At 37.1% G+C, this 18037-nt stretch overlaps 2 protein-coding genes across 4 annotated transcripts in view; one reads left to right on the top strand and one right to left on the bottom strand.

Annotated features, from left to right (window-relative positions):
* Positions 1-18037, bottom strand: part of LOC116166939 (homeobox protein Hox-A1-like) — a 72400-nt gene that overhangs the window by 19351 nt on the left and 35012 nt on the right. Inside the window, exons 2-5 of one of the 3 annotated variants that reach the window (XM_031482156.1) lie at positions 14596-14718; positions 14260-14537; positions 14053-14205; positions 13713-14005 (exon numbers count right to left, since the gene is read on the bottom strand). The exons of 1 other annotated variant lie outside the window; for it this stretch is intronic. In XM_031482156.1, coding sequence (XP_031338016.1) covers positions 13859-14005; positions 14053-14205; positions 14260-14537; positions 14596-14718 — 701 coding nt within the window. In that variant the 3' untranslated portion in view covers positions 13713-13858. Of the gene's footprint in view, positions 1-13712; positions 14006-14052; positions 14206-14259; positions 14538-14595; positions 14719-18037 lie in introns of those variants that run through there. One more of the 3 variants, XM_031482157.1, reaches the window with a different exon arrangement.
* Positions 14901-15791, top strand: LOC116166940 (soma ferritin-like). Its single transcript, XM_031482159.1, has 2 exons — positions 14901-15046; positions 15093-15791. The coding sequence occupies exons 1-2, from the start codon at positions 14941-14943 to the stop codon at positions 15686-15688; spliced, it is 702 nt and encodes a 233-aa protein (XP_031338019.1). The 5' UTR covers positions 14901-14940; the 3' UTR covers positions 15689-15791.

The raw sequence follows: 18037 nt of genomic DNA, 5'->3' as shown, positions 1-18037 counted from the left end.
TCTCAAACTGCCGTGGCACCCGACTGATTTTCTTAAAAATCTTAAAAACTCAACTTCAAACTGAGTCGCGTTGAAAACACACGTATGGGGGCGCCGACAAACACCTCTTCCTTGATTGTCAAAACTTCAAAGCTTCAAAACGTAGAACAATAATTAGCCGCGAATTTGCTTCCGGCTTCACACACGAAACTTCTTCAAACTTCAAACTCACATTAGACAAAACTTCCAATGGCTGTGACTTCAAAACAAATAATCATCGATGGAACTTTCAAGAAGCAAAATAAATTCTTTAACGAAACGTAACTCGGTGCTGCACGTAGCAAAAAGCCGATTTCAAAACATCATAGAAAGAGAGCTCTGCTTTGATTGTGTCTAAAAGCTGATTTTAAATTTCAATGAAACATAGTTCTTCGTTAATTGTGGCTAAAAGCGACGCTTTTCTTGTTGATGTCCTATTTAAGGCAAAACCCTTTTGCCGAAAATCAAAATTACAATAACGAATCATACACAGTTGACAACAAAGACTATCCTCTCAACGTACCTACGTTAATAGGCAAAAAAATAGAGGTCGAATAATTTTTATAAATCAATTTGTTATCAGACATTAAGAGAAAAATCCAAACTTAATTTCTAGGAAAAATAAAAATTCATTTCTCTTAACTACACAAAAAAGGCCATAAATCACATCCACCTGTCAATTAAATTAAGCATTTACATTTGATAACAGATAAAAGCAAACAGACATTCCCGGAAATTCTACGTTAAATAAAATAAAATGATAAACAAAAACAACCTTGACCGCTTTCTCGTATGACAATAATAATTTCCATGCCGTCACATAGGTCATAGACCAACGACAAATAATAAAATTTTATTACAAATGTTAATTACACAAAAAAGAGACCCCGATTGTCCATCTTAATTAAGATTTCCGAAAATTTCATCCTGCCAGACGAAATAAACACAGCAATATCTTTCTGACGCTCCTCAAGAATGACCCTCTGTATATAACATACGGTTGACCGGTAGAATTCATAGAAGAAAAGGCTTATCTTTCAACATAAAATTACTCGCAATTTATGGTGATCAACACAAACACGTTGTGAAAATTTAAGAAAACATGGAGAACAAATGAAAAAAGTCCAAAGATACAAATTATCTCGGAACAATAATAAATGTGCAACGAAATATCGAATTATCGGCTAATCTCGTTATTTCCAGACCTCTCAAAGATAAAAGAAAAAGTTATTGTTACATGATAATAAACGAATTTGTAAACATAAACAGCTGAATTTCTAATAAAAAAGTACCTATGATTTCCGTAAGAACATTATTGAATACTGTCCAGGCAATTATCGATTTTGTTTCATTTACACTGAAATGTTTTGAATATGGCGAATTCTCAATGTACACATTCTGTGATTTAAGCAAAGCATTCGATTGCATTTGTCATTCCGCATATTAATAGTTGAACTACAAACTCTCCATTTCTATAGCGACCGTATAGATCTAATCAAATTCTATTTGTGTGTGCAGTGGAATAACAGTTTCTCCAATAAACGTCTCATTACACTTGGCGTACCGCAGGGACCGATATTGGGGCCTTTGCTGTTTTTGATTTATGTGAATGATCTTAATTCAACTTTTAATTCAAATTTGCTGTTGTTTGCGGATTACCCGACATTCAGCATTGGAGACAAGTTACTCAATAATGCTTTTGATAAATCTAATTGTCTACATTCGTGCGCATTTCGTGGTGATTTTTCAGTTTGTTCTCATATCATCTTCTACAGTTTTGGTCCGATTATTTTCAAATTGGTGTCGTCGGAAAGATCTTGTAAATGCGCACGACTCCTACAGAATTTTTTTTCCTACGGGCGAAAAACACCACCTTTTGCAAGGCGTGCGTCTTCGACTTTGGGGGTCCATCTTAGGGCTCGAATCACGGTCTCTTTTTCTCTTGTCATAAATAGAAGCTATGAGAAGTGGTCAAAACATTGAGAACTATTTTGTGGGGGTTTTTAGCGAAATTCACCAAAATCCAAAATGCGGGTGAACGGGACGTCGGAAGTGGGTACCGACAAAGGGAATGTGGTTGCTGCCGACAAGATCTTACTGATGGTGGAGTTAAAACTGGGTAACTGTTATACTGATCTGCCACGCAAAACTGCGTCCCTTCGATCCGACGCCTTGTTGTTTTGATCTTTTGATAACGTGGCGACAGTTTGAATTATTTTGGTAATAACCTTCAAATTCTGCTGACATTCACAGATTTTTAGCCTATTTTTTTAAGAATAAAAAATGCACAAATTCACTTCCTCTACTTCAAAACTGCTCATTAGTTAGATTCTTTATTAGATACTCTATAGTCTATACTACAGAGATACATATTGTTCTGGTTGTTGTTCGTTAGCGATAAGCGTTGCTCATATGGCAAATAAGGGTTGTTCAGAAAACAATAACTTTTAATTAAATCTCAAGATGGAATAAAATATTGCAACATCGATTGTACATTGAATAAAACTTATAAAGTTATAAGGTTAGCAAACCATTAATAATGAATTAGAGCTTTTAAATGTAAAATGTGGTTCAGTCTTCCACTAATCCTTGACCCGTCCCCTTCGTTGGAGAACAAATTGCCATACGCCTATAAACGGTTTCAATACGTACAAACCATCATGTTTAATATATGGCCAAGATATGTAGATATATTGTAAAAATATATGTATTTATATAACAGTTCTTTTTGCATATTTAAACTATACCACCAGATTTCAGTGACCACAATTCTTTGTACATCGATATAATAATTCAGAACGAGAAAAATTTTTTGGCCTTCGTTAGGGCAAAAATTGAAGATGTAGGTAGTAGTTAAGATATGAATAGGCACATAGATTATGTATTATAATTTTATAAGCGCGTTCACCCCGCGTCACGCAATTGCATAAATTCAGAGAAAATGGGATAAGTTCAGTGTAGAGTTCAATAAATAAAATCTGTGCATTATTATACATGTTTTGTGAAAGTAAAGAGGCGAACAGTGTATCAGCGCGTTTCCTTTCCGATCTAAAACTTCGTTATACTCTGATAAAGTACACGTTCTGAATTTTAACAAAGGTTAGGGGAAAATATAGACGTATAATTTTAGCTGGCATCCTTGATAAAAGCTACAAAAATGTTAAATGCGTGAATATGGATGTGAGACCTGTCGTAACAGGATTGATCACTTACTCTCAGGGGTCCCCTGTTTTGTTAACTAAATAACTTTTGTGTTCAACTGAAACATATATACGAGAAAGGTATAGCGCTGCCTAAACGGATACATTTGGGTTTCAATTTCGTAGCGAAAGACCTTTCAGTTTAGTGAACAATACCGCAAAGCTAATACTGCCACTGTGTATAAGCCATAATGCCCAATCTAAATTAATGTTTCTATCACTCTAAATTTTGGTAAAAACATGATCGTATACGAGCTATAAGGCTTGATTGCTTGTATTTAAAATCCTAATAAGAAAAGAATAGTACATTCTTTAACGAGCGTAGAATATGTCTATTATTCATGTGGATGAAGTGGAATCATATAAGTGAATAATAGCTATTCTACGCAAGTAGAAGACTATACTTTCTCTACGACTGTGCGATTGATGCAAGAAATGTTGTATACCTACATTTGCATATTATGCCTACTGCCATTTTGATTTTCCCAGCAGTAAATTCAGCTCGGTTGTTTGCTGATGGCTGTTGAAACGCGTTCGAGGTTTTTATAACGGGTGATCAAATACGAAGTACTTTTTCCAATAGGGATTTATAAACACTTTAATCAAGATAGTTGACATGTGCATATGTGTTTTTTGTTCATTATTAGTTGACATTTCACCATGAACAGACTTACATCAGAACAAAGATTACAAATCGTGGAAATTTATTTCCAAAATCAGTGTTCAGCGAGAAATGTTTTTCGTGCTCTTCAACCATTTTATGGTACTCATAATCGTCCAACTGAACGCGCAATGAAAAAATTGTTGCCAAAAATTCAAGATATTGATGTAGCCGACTTATGGTTTCAACAAGAAGGTGCGACGTGCCATACAGCACACGAAACCATCGATTTATTGAAAAAAACTTTTGATGAGAACATCATATCAAGAAATGGAGCAGTGAATTGGCCGCCAAGATCTTGTAATCAAACGCCGTTAGATTACTTTTTATGGGATTATCTCAAATCACTTGTTTATGCCGATTAACCATAAACTATTCCTGCATTAGAAGCGAATATAACACGTGTAATTAATGAAATTTCGGCCGAAATGCTCGAAAGAGCGCTTGAAAACTGGACCCATAGAATGGACCATCTACGAGTCAGTCACGGTCAACATTTAAAACAAATTATTTTTAAACATTAAATGTCATGAACCGAACTTACGTATCAAATACAATTTTTGATTATTAATTGAATTTAATGCATTTTATTTCAAAAAAACTTTCGGAAGCTCTTATTTGATCACCCTTTATATTATTATTGTGGTTTATTGGTGTCTTTGTTTTACTTTTGCAAGTAAATTCATTGTGGGGTACTTCCTGGAATTTATGGAGGCGTACCTTCATGTTAGCATAAATATGTTAGATATATACCATTGCAATGTATCAATGAAAAATATGCGAAACAGCAGCAGAAATGAGTTGTGTACTTATTAGACGACTTACGGTAGGCATTGTTTAAATTAAAGTATTTAAACAATGCGGTAGGATAGGAGTAGGTACTACGCCTATAAATGTGGCTGTCTTGTATAAGCTGTCGTTTAATTACTCACATTTAATACTTTATTAACTTTATGTTGGTAGCACTAGCAATAGGTAGAGAAATTTGTGATTTCTCATTTAAGTTTAATTTTGAAAACAAAAATTTACCTTACATTATTAAAGATTTCTAAAGAGCAGTCTTAAGCAGTTCATTAGAAGTAGCTATATACTAAAAACTAATATAATAAGCAGGTAAGTAATTTGTTTTTAATGAGAAACATAACCTTTAATAGTAGCCTGTAGAGTCGCAAATAGTACAGTGTGAGTAACAATGATTGAAGCGTGCGTCATCACCGCTTGTTCCTATTAATATCAAAACTACCTTCTTTGTATGGAGTTGTATACGAAAATGACGTTCTGCGCTGTCACAGTGACGTGCGTCTATTCGTATTTCGTATCTTGTATCAAATCAGCATATGCTATGAGCGGCACATTGCCAATTTAGCTGAAGCGGCACGCTTCAATCTTTGTTGCTCACACTGTACTATTTGCGACTAAGTATGGAGAACGGTAAGGGATTTTTACCGTTCGAAGACAATTGTTTGGAGGAGGAGCGAATTATTGTCTGAGAACGGTAACCCTTAACGTTCGACGTGCTTATAACATTTTTTGCGCAATCGAAATTAAAATTATGCAACCAATATAAATATACACTAAGAAATTAACGAGCAGAATAAATCGAAATGATCGAAGTGGTATGGTGTACATCACTAGGTAACCAGTTTATTTGTCAAAATTGAAATTAATAATTTCATAAAAATGTGCATGTGTCTGATGTAGTTTACTAGCTTTGTACTTCCTTTATGACTTTATGAGCGTCTTGCTATAGGAAACAACAGCACAAATTGTACGTTTAATGTACCTAACAATAATTAAAGATTAAATGTAATGTAAGACTGTTGATTTTTAAAAAGGCGTCGGTAAGTATTTTTGCTGTTCTGTTTTTAGATCGGTAAGTAATTTTGGCGTCGTCGTAATCATAGCAACTGGTAAATTCTACGTACTGTCATGGAAACACCCATGGTAAATAGTCAGAAATGACCGATCACGCAAAAAAGGTCACTGCATGTCATGTACAACCAAAAGCCCTTCTACATAGAAGGCTCTAGTCCCAAAAGTGCCTCCATGGCCAAAGTTGGCGTAGTTTCCAGGGCGCCAGTGACTCTTCTACACATAGAAGGGATTTTGGTTGTACATCGGGTTTGAACCCTCCACTGGTATATTGGATTTACACTCTTGTGATAAATAAGGCTAATAATACGGTATAGTGCACTTGTATGGTGGCCTGCTATGCGCAGGGCAACCTACAGGAAGCAGCTAGAAAAGGTCCAGAGACTCGCCTGTCTGGGAGTCACTGGAGCCCTGAAAATCACGCCAATTTTGGCCATGGAGGTTGCTTTGGGACTAGAGCCTTTACACTTAGCTTAGAGGCAGAGGCTCGAAAGGCACCTGCAGTGCTCTGTGAATAGGCGGGTTTGATTAAACTTTGTTTTGTATTTCTGTTTTGACTGAACAGGTCGGTTTAAAATAGTTTCTCCCGACAGTCAATTTACTAAAACTAGTTTTAACGGAAAAAGACAGTAAGAATAAATAAACATAACCTATAATTTAGTACCTAACTGTGCGATTTAGTAGTGTGTGCAAGGTCTTACACTCTTACGGTAGAATTAAAATGGGTTATTACTACTTTCTTTAGTTAAAACCAGAAATTATTTCGCGTTTTCAATGGTTAAAACTAGTGTCAACTAAAATCGAGTTTTGACGGTAACATATATATGGACTTTGTCCGGAACCAGCAGGACAATAATACAACAAATGGCTTATCTACCAGTCTACTGATCATTTTCGACCTTAGAAAACTTGATATGTTTTCCATAAAATGATTGAAATAAAATGGTTGAATATAGAAACTCACCGTTTACGTTTCCTTGAAGCCTTTTAGAACAAAAATGCGGCTTTTACTATATAGAAGTCAAATCCAATGTTCACCAGTTCTATAATTTTGTATTATTGTAGTGTTTTCGTATCCTACATAGTCTTATAAAAATTCGAACGAAATTACTCTCTAAAAATATCTCAATGACAGAACAAAATACGGCCTGTTTGACTTGTACTTCCATATGCACTTGATTGACATGTTAAATTAATAAACAAAAAATTCTGTCCAACCGTTCACTTCCTTATCAATATAATATGTTAATTTAGAGGACTTCAAGTGCTAGTAGGGAAAAAAATAGTATATATACCACGATAGAGAAGTCTATTATTGCCTTCGCACCTTACACCCCTCGGCGCAAGCGCCTCGAGATGTAATCTTGGTGCTCAGCCAATAATACTGTACTTCTCTACCTTGATATATAATTCCTATTTCACATTTCAAACGCAGGTACCGTTTTAGCAAGAAAAACATCAGTCGTCATACAGAATAAAGTGTATTAAAAATATCGGAGTAATGCATACAGAGAATTTTACTTAAACGTATATTATGGACTATGTATACTTAAAACAGGTATAAATTCTGCACAAATCTTGTGCAGATAAAGCGTATTTTGTTTAACCGAAATAGCTTTTGTTTTGACATCACCAATGGATATATTTCTTGCAGACGTCTCAATCGCCCTTTGTGAGTACTCTCTTCCGACAATCCGATCTTGAGGTATAAGGGAATATACCCGATCACGATAAGAGGTCGAGCGTAAAACTATTTTTTTTTTAATTTTAAAAAAATGCGCTAAACATTATTCAATTGAACTTATTTCTACAAAGATGAAATTTTTGTTTCAAAAAGTTGATGTCATAAGACACCAAAAAAAATTGCTCTACCGATCGCGTGGTGTTGCTAAGGTCTCGGTAGACACGGTGGAAGGTACAATTTCTCGAGCGCAGCTGCAGCACTGCTCTGCTAAAAGTACCTCTAAATTATTATATACACGGGTATAAAATAAAACAAGTATAAATTGTGCACAACTCTTGTGCAGATAAAGCGCATTTTTTTGTAACCGAAATAGCTTTTGTTTTGACATCACCAATGGATACATTTCTTGCCGACGTCTCAATCGTCCTTTGTGAGTACCCTCTTCCGACAATCCGTTCTTGAAGTATAAGGGAATATACCAGAATATTCCAGGACTCTAGGACCATTCAGTAGTTCAAAACGGCAGAAGTGGGTCCGGACGGCCGGACGGACAAAACGCAAACAATAGCACATTTTTTATTATCAAAAATGCGCTAAAAAATTGCTGTGGCTAGCACAGATACCAGCCGCATATCTGCGCATGCGCTATTCTGCGCTGTTATGTCTAAGAATATGTGTACCAAATTTGGTTCCAATCGGTTCAGTCGGAACCGGACTGATCGAACATCATCAAGATTCCGGGTGCTTCAAAATGTGCATTTTGATATACTATACTGTTATACCTTTTTTTGTTTCGTTACTTTTGTATAATATGTGAATAAAGGTCATTATTATTACTATTAATAGCACGAATAGCTAAGAAAAATATTTTCCTTTGTGGATTAATTGCTGCATCAATTGGTCCCATAAATTGCAAATTCCTGTTAAAAAATCCGATACAACTGAATACCGAACGGATCCTCGAGATCTTCACACATACATCATTTTTACAATATACCTTAAGGGGTTGATTCTATCCTCCAGATCAGCATGCGTAGCTTGAATCGGCATTAGTTTTACTTTTATTTGAGGTGCCTCTAGATACACAATTTCATTTAAATATCTTAACAAATAAAAAAAAACCTACTGCGTATGGACAAAACAAACTGTTTGATACATGTAAATACAAAAGTTTGAATCTGCATAGTTGCCTGAGGTTTAAAGAATATTTACTAACACAGAAAACCGGACATTTTTAATATATTCCTTGTAACAAGAGTTATAAAAGAAACCCTTCTTGGTGGTGGGTATTTTTTGGCCAATGATTGCAATTTGAAATTTTGGGTCGGGAGTGGTAGGTGATATGGTATTGTATTTTTAGATACCTCTAATAGAAAAAAATGATCAAAGTCCTCGTGTGAGATCGAAGGGACTTCAGCGCATTTTTTTGTGTGGCAGATCAGTATTTTATTAGCCACTTTTGACTCAACCATCAATAAAAGATCTTGTCGAAGGCTACTACATTCACTTTGTCGGTACCCGCTTCCCACTTTGCGTGTGCACCCGCAATTCGCGTTTGAAGATTTGACTCCACCATCAGTAAGATCGTGTCGCGGACTACCACATTTCCTTTGTTGGTACCCACTTCCCACGTCCCGTTCACCCGCAATTCGCGTTTGAAGATTTGACTCCACCATCATTTAGATCTTGTCGGAGGCTACCACATTTCCTTTTCGGTGCATACTTATATTACATCCACATTCTGGTGGATTTCGCTAAAAACCTTCCACAAGATAGTACTTAATTTTTGGGGCACTTCTCATTGCTCGAGCTTCTATTGGCGACACGAGAAAGAGAGACAGCGATTCGAGATTTACGAAACGTTAAACCACGTGACAAAATTCGCAACGGAAGGTAAAAGGCGCCCGAAGTTGACTACCTCTCAAAGACGCGCGCGCCTTGCAAAAGGTGGTTAATTTCGCCCCTAGGACAAAAAACAAAATTCCACCACGCAGGAGTTGTGCGCCTTTACAACATCTTTTCGACGACACCAATTTGAAAAGAATCGGACCAAAACTGCAGCAGAAGATAGGAAAAAACTGAAAAACCTTCACGTTAGTAAACTACGCTCGAGGATTACGCCCAGATGTCGCCAACCCCACATCATGTAGCCCTGTAGGTTGACAAATTACACGGCCTTGTAGGTACACGTACACCCGTTGTCTTTCTACAAGAGTTCTTCTACGCGCCCACATTTGCTGCCAGCCAAAGTGAGATTAAAGCTACTTTTTAGCGCATTTTTGCAAATTTATTTGTAAAAAGTAGCTTTTAATCTTACTTTGGCTGGCTGGCTGGCTGGCTGGTCGGCTGGCTGGCAGCAAATGTGGGCGCGTAGAAGAACTCTTGTAGAAAGGCAACGGGTGTACGTGTATCTACAAGGCCGTGTAATTTGTAAACCTTGGGGACATGGCTACATGATGTGGGGTTGGCGACATCTGGGCGTCGTCCTCGAGCGTAGTATACTAACGTGAAGATTTTTCAGTTTTTTCCTATCTTCTACTACAGTTTTGGTCCGATTCTTTTCAAATTGGTGTCGTCGGAAAGGTGTTGTAAACGCGCACAACTACTGGAATTTTGTTTTTTGGCCTAGGGGCGAAATTAACGACCTTTTTCAAGGCGCGCGCGCGCGCGTCTTCGAGAGGTAGTCAACTTCGGGCACCTTTTACCTTCCGTTGCGAATTCTGTCACGCGTTTTAACGTTTCGTAAATCTCGAATGGCTGTCTCTCTTTCTCGTGTCGTCAACAGAAGCTCGAGCAATGAGAAGTGCCCCCCAAAAATTAGGTACTATCTTGTGGAAGGTTTTTAGCGAGATCCACCAAAATGTGGTATAAGTATGCATTGAAAAAGGAAATGTGGTAGCCTCCGACAAGATCTAACTGATGGTGGAGAAAAATCTTCAAACGCGAATTGCGGGTGAACGGGACGTCGGAAGTGGGTACCGTCAAAGGGAATGTGGTATCCTTCGACAAGATCTTTTATTCATGGTTGAGTCAAAAGTGGCTAATAGAATACTGATCTGCCACACAAAAATGCGCTGAAGTCCCTTCGATCTCACACGAGGACTTTGATAATTTTTACAAATAAATTTGTAAAAATGCGCTAAAAAAGTCTATTGAATCATTTTCAAATATGATACAGTATTCCATTTTTAGCACCCGCACGTCAGTAAGGGAGATACTGTATTGGGGTAAAAAATGATCTCCCACTTTTTTGACGGAAATAAGTTTTGAGGCACCAGGAATCGGAATCAAACAAAATGTGAATGATGTCGGTCTGTCGGTTTGTCTATCGGTCTGTCTGTCGGTCTGTCTCCCTTTCCCTCATTTCCGGGTAAACGGCTGAACAGATTGGGACCAAATTTGGTAGACATATTCTTAGACATAAAAGGAAGAGCTGAAAAGCTTTTGGGTCGAGGAAAACCGGTGAGTGTGTGACTTTATCATCCGTGACTCGCTCACCAAATTTCGTATCATCCCCTAACTTTACGAATAAAGATATACAGGAGAAGTGGAAGGCTACTTTGAATAGCACTGGAGATTGGAAAAATTGGCGTAAAGTGTCAGGAATATAGTACATTATATTACTACATTATATGAATTAATTATATATAATATATACATAATTATAAAAATCGCTCGACATGACGCCATATACTCACTCACTCACACGGAAGTCACACGTTCCAGAATAGGACTCCCCACTACTCATGACTTGGCGCACGACTCGGCAAGCCACGAGCAGTGGGAACGGGAATGCTCGTTGAAACTTGACACGGCTTGTCGTTCCCGTTCGGTGTCGGTAAATGTTGCACGAGTCAATATTCAAAGGAGAGTTCCTAGAAAAAGCATGTGCCCTTGTAGACTGCAGAATTACTTTAATTCAGTAGTGTGCGACAGTGTCCGTGTGGATTTCTCGTTGGGACGTTTTATTATTTGAGATAATTTGTTTAAATTGAAATATCTGAGAGAATCAGAGTGCCCGAAGTTTGTGAAAAATGGAGTGGTCGAACGACCTTGCTTTAGAAACGTTTAAAGCGGCAATGTAGTAATAAGCCGCTGCAATCGCGGCAATGCGCTGTCGTTGGCTTGGCATATTCGAACAGACTAACTACGCCACTGCAAGTTCTTTAAAAAACAAGTAACCGCCACCTAAAATCGTGCATTGACTATTGAGACGTGTAGTGGGAATGATTGGCTCCGCTCGTCTTCCAACTCCACAAAACAACGAGCCGAGCCAGGGGTCGTCAAGTCACGAGTAGTGGGAATCCGCCCTTAGATATAAAAGAGAGGGCTGAAAAGCTTTTGGCCAGAATGCGCATGCGCAGATGTGCGAGTGGTACCTGTGCTAGGAGCAGCAAATTTTTCTGTTTTAAACAGAGACTAAAACCATTGAATAAATACTAAAACTAAAACTATTGTCTAGCATTTTCTCTTGACTATCTTTGTTAAAAACGATATCCTCTCAGACTAGCTAAAGTATACAAAACTGCTCAACGTGTATGTTATTAGTTTATTAATGGCGACGGTTGTTATAAGTGTTTTAAAACGCAAATGTGTGGACTGGGTCTGAAAGACTTTGTCAAATGAGACGTATTAGTTTTGAGGAATCAAAAAATACAGTTCATGTAATACGAGCTTGGTCCTTTGCTTACAAAGAAGCAAGGAAAGAACAATCGCAAACTGCTGCTTTAGATCGATATCGTTTTAAATGTAGAATTGAAAATACTGCATCCATATTATGTAATCATATTAAAATGTACCAACTGTACAATAAATAAAGTCAAAAAATATTTTTTCTATTTCGGTGTCACAATGATGATTTTGTACAACTGTTTTCGGCCGAAAACAGTTGTACAAAGACAGTGATTATAGTCGTTTTTTTGGTAACTCATCTCTTAAGTTGGCAGTTACTAGTTAGTACAAGTAGGTACTTCGTTGGGTACTTCCATGTTTGAACTTCAAAATGTCAGTCTTACTACGCTGCCAACCTAAAACTTAACGGCATAAAAAGTGTTCCCAACATAAAACATGTTAGTTCTAATGTTTCCTATAGTTTCTGATAATGATTTTTTTAATTAAATTAAAGCACCGAAATAGAAAAAATAGTATGAAAAACGCGTGTTACAATGCTTTATTGTAATACTCCTATCTTGCGGACACTCGTGGCTACGCTTCGCGTCGCCACTCGTGCCACAAGATAGTCGTATTACAATAGGTCGCATTGTAACACTTGTCTTTCAACATACTATTGTTTATTTAAAAAAATTACTGCATTACATAGGTGTTATAAATGTAATAGACGTTAGATAAAGCACAATGACAAAGTGACCGTATATGATAATAGCAATTTGGTTCTAATGAAGGAAGAGCCGGTTCTTCTTCCACCTCGATAACTTCCCGCGATAGAGCTTTTCGGATGATATCTGCTTTCTCCTTTCCTTTCACATAACGTGATCTGACGGTGATCGAAGTATGAGTGGAAATAGGTGAGACGGTCACTCTCCCATTTAATTCCATGATGGTTGTGAGTTACCCAATTAGCTTGACGTTGAAACACGCTATCTAAGTTGCTCCAAAGAAATGGAGACTTGAAGACAAAATGAGCCATCTGTTTTCCATTATAAATTGTTCTTTTGGCGAAAAACACTTTTTTGAAGCTTTAAAGCTTTGCATATCAACTATGACCACCATTCTTCATTCTTTTGTTGGGGTATATTCGTTTCCTATGTTGGTGATTTTATATTTGTCTTATGGGCTATGGCTACGCAAACAGCCGATCGTGTAAAATCAACTAATACGCTGTAGTATTCAATTCGTAATTCCACCTCGAATTCCACCGATTTCGAGTTTAAACCCTCCTTTTGGTTAGAACAATCAATTACGATTAAAGGAACCGAATCTTTAAATTACTTCGGCGTAGGTAACGGCCGATTCTCTGTGCCTCTGTGCGTCTTCCGCACTACGAGTACAGTCGCATTCTAATATAATTATTAATTGATTCACTCTGTGGTTATATCAATAAAATACACAAAGTGAGCATAATGCGTCTTTTCCTTGGAGACGGTTACAATAGCATTACCTATTGGAAAACATGTAAAGCTAGGTTAGTGACATATATCTTTTGATGACTATTATTTGATAGTCTAGGGTTTTTAAAGAATTCGAGATCAGCTCTTGGTAGCTGTAGCGTGATCATTTTAGCTCTACCTACCAGATGAAATAGTTACTTGCGGATGGATTAATTTTACTCTCTTTATTTGTACCTATTTACATTGATTGAAAAGTATTTTACATAACCACTCATTTAAATAGGTATAAATTCATACTAAGAAATATTACTAAATTTCGGTAGACATATAAACTGTGATACAGTAAAATCCATAACTAATCTAACAACTTCTTATCAAACATGAACTCTCCTAAAGCTGGGTGTTCGTTCATCATTTTTTCAAGGTTCGATATCATGCCAGCCAAATCGCGTTGACCTTTGTACTGCTCTTCCAAAAAGTCCGCATTCAAGTAGTCTACCAACTGATAACAAAATGAATGACTGGTGTCTACAATGTAAGATAACTTACGTGATAATCATTAAATCCCTGCCCTTCCTTTTCTTCAGGATGTTCGCATTCCGAAATAACTCCACGAATGTATTTCGTTACCTTAGCTTCCAAACGCAAAGCGTCCTTTAGCGCATCAACGCCACTTGCCCATGACACAACAGGAGGAATAATCTAAAACTTTTGTATGTGTATGGTGTTCGCGTATTTGACAATCTGCGAGCCTACCGTTTTCTTAATGAGTTTATTAACACCTGAAGCTAATTCGCCTCGCATTAGTAAATAAGATATTAATTTGAGTGCATGTTGCCTTTCTTCACTAGCAGCTTGGAAAAAGAATTTCGCAAAACCGGGCCTGTTTACGGTGTCTCTAGAGAAATGTGCTGCCATTGCTAAATATTGAATGGAAGCTTCCAGTTCAGTTTGAATTTGTGCACGAACCTTTTGCACGCATGGTTTAACCATATCTATCCAATCGCTTGGGATGTTCGGTCTTGCATGCTCACCTGGAATATGAGAAAAGTTAAGAATTATACGTAAATAGGACTAATTATAAATACGTACATTGCAAATTAGCTGAAGATGCTGCAATGGCAGCGAAAATAAAAAGAACACGAATGGTAGTCATCTTGGGTATCTCTATCGAAATATATTCGGAGATCGTCCTATACCTGCAGAAGTCTGAAACTATACAGATTATACAAGTTTCAATAAAATTGATAAAGGCGTACTTATGCGATAAACTAATGAGCAATTGCCACAAACACATGACGACAGGAAAAACTGCTCAGCAAACACGTTAAAATCATCTACAAACTCCCCCCTTTATTGGGTCGTGGATATTGTGGAGAGGTGTCAAGTCACTATTTTACACCTTTATCATTCTCAGTACTAGTCGAGAGATTAACCATGAAGTTCCTATTCGCTATCATTGCCGCTGTGACGGTTACTTATGCATTTGCAGCAGATGAATGTTACAAAGACAGTATTCGTGCTTGCAAATTGCCCAGAAAAGGTAACAAAGTATTATCTTATAGACATTTTCTAACTGAAAATTTTAGATATCAAAAAAGACAAAAAGGATGTTTCACTACCCTCCTGTAGCGCTAAATATGGAGCGATTCACGAGGTATTGCCCGACCTTCAACGGTACGTAAACACTCACATAACTCGAAATTTTGAATACATGCTCATGGCCACTCACTACGGTAACTATGAGAAAAGTCGTAAAGGTTTTGAGAAACTGTTCATGGACTTATCTGATGCTAAGTGGGAAGCGGCCATCGACCTGATCAAGTACATTACGAAACGTGGGGGCGAGATGAAATTTGACAATGTTCATGGGGATACCGTTAACGATGAAAATGCCAGTTACGAAATATATGAGCTAAACAGCTTAGCAAAGGCGCTCGATTTTGAAAAGGAACTTGCAGAACGAGCACATCATATCCATGGAGAGACTACTCGCAGACGTGAAAGACTACACGATCCCGAAGTGTCTTCTCATATCGAAAATGAATTTGTTCACAAGCAAGCGAAAACTATTCGCAAACTGTCTGGGTACACTTCCGACTTAACATCATTATTGAATGGCCCCGATAGCACTCTTGCTTTGTACATCTTTGACGAATATCTTAAAAAACAATCAATTGTGTAAAACTTTAAAGTTTACCTAGGTCTAGGTATATGTGTAGATAAGATTGCACCAATGTTATCAAGTACACTACAAGTACATTTAAATACATTAATTTTTATTGTTACTTGGTTATACATCTTTTTATCATTGATTCAAGTAAAACTGTTAAATATTAATTAATAATTATGTACTTTATAGAAAAGAATAAATTTAATCAAAAATAAATGAACATTAATAATCTGAACTCTGGACATTTTTTTAAATTTGGTACGCGTATAGTGTAAATAACGCGTACGTGAAAGTAACCAGTACACGTGAGTACATTAGAACTCTGTAGTACCGTTTGAGGACTATCTCAAAACGACAAAAAAACTTACTATCTACTCAAAACGTCTATATTTTAATGTGCTGGCTATAAGCTACATTACAGTACTATTCCGTACCTCAAACGTGCTAAATACGTATACTCGTATACCTACTCATCACTTTTTTCTGAATTGGTTACTGTCCCAGTGCCGCTATCCGGTACACGGGGTATTGTTAACCAGGACAAAAACAAGCAGAAGTATCATTTTATGTCAGAGTAAAGCGAAGCATGCTGTTTAGGGATATCGGTGGTTTCTGTGTGTCTGTCTGAACATGATAACTGGAAACCGCTTGGACCGATTCGGTTCAAGCTTTGCAAGTTGACCTATATGCCACATGTAAAACACCTCTTGCAAATGGGTTAGATCCAATGACCCCGAAGGGTCACACCGCCACCGTTCTGCCGCTTTCTAGATCCGCTTTACACGCGGTTTATTACTTCTAAGGTATTAAATAAATGTGCATTAATCTTTCTGAAACCTTCCAAATTATACCCGTACTAGCGACCTTCCAAAACTGCACTAAGTCCCGGTTATACAATGTCAGTTTAAACTTCAGTTTATAGTTGAATTGTGGGTTAAAGGATTTGATTGGCTAATATTTCACAAGTTGGCCAATAGTATTTCTCAAATCTGTCGGTTAAACCAAACTGAATTTTAACCTGACATTGTACAACCGGGCCTAAGCAGTGCATAGGATATTGAAGTCCGGCATATAAACAAGCAACCATAAGATTCAGTAGGTACTTTTTAGATACAAAATATAAATGCATTCATGTGTGTGGTACCTAGGCACTCTAAACACAGGCGGATTGATGTGCAATGTACGTTTCAAAACAGTCAGATGCACATCCAGTTTGCATCTAGAATGCAACTTCTATCCACACACATGCGCAACTGGTTTTGGACCACACCTTGTGATTCAATCAAAAAACAATATAATCGAACAACTTATTAAAACGGTGCAACTGAAACCGTCTCGCGACCGATTGCACGGAATCAGTTGGACACTGATTTCAAATCGTTCACGTTTATGTCGGTTCATCACTCATGTACATAGTTATGGTCACCATGCCGTTGTATGCTCGACTAGTATGCCGCTAGTCAGTATATCAAAATGATTTTGAGATAGTACTCAAAACTCAGTACCTTTTCTGAGTACTGATGTACTGGCGTGTACTGGTTATCGTGTACTGGCTACCTTCACGCGTAATGTATAGACTAAAATGTACATTTGTGATAGGGAAATTGCATCTACTGATTCTTTTAAATGGAACATTTTGGATATTATTTTATTTTTGAATACGGAATATTTTGAGCAATCGCTATAAATGTTCATTTGAGAGTTTATGATTTTGTTTTTGCTGTTACTGTAATTCCTGTAGTTTTCATTCAGTGAAAACCGAGGTGAAAACTCATTGGTCGTTTTTATATCGTGTTTTTCATCGCCAATTCAATAATATTAAATAAAAAAAATGAGTATAGGCCATTTGAAGTGAAGACAAAGATTGAGTTAGTGGATGATGTTTTCCAGTTTTCTATCGATCGCTTGCTGCGTGGTATGTATTTTTCTGGTCCTGAGCGCCTATTTTTCATTCAGTTTATTTGATTCATTGATGCCGAATAAATTCGTTTGGTGTTTAATTGAACTCAAATTTGGACCTGGATAAGAGTGTTCATGCTAAATTTTTCTATTTCGTACATAGACTTATATCAGGTGTTGATTAAAAATTGGTTAGTTAATTCTTGGGACTTTTGGAGGCGGTTTTCTCAAATTAATCAAAATTTACGTCGAGATCGAGATTTTCGTGGGGGCGCACAGTGTGTTATTTCCATTAGCCAGTGAGACAGTATTCAATTTTGCTACCCGAGTATTGGGATAACCCAGATGATTATTTAGCAAGTGGAGATATTATATTTTCTGGAATTAAGGTTTATTTGCCTAAAAGTCGAGCCAGCCAACAGAAAAAAGGAATAGAACACTCTACTACCTAAGTGGTGTTAA

This window comes from Photinus pyralis, unplaced genomic scaffold (assembly GCF_008802855.1).
Source record: "Photinus pyralis isolate 1611_PpyrPB1 unplaced genomic scaffold, Ppyr1.3 Ppyr1.4_LG3b, whole genome shotgun sequence".
Taxonomy (NCBI): domain Eukaryota; kingdom Metazoa; phylum Arthropoda; class Insecta; order Coleoptera; family Lampyridae; genus Photinus; species Photinus pyralis.
Note: the sequence above shows the minus strand (reverse complement) of the source record. Positions and strands in the feature narration are given on the sequence as shown.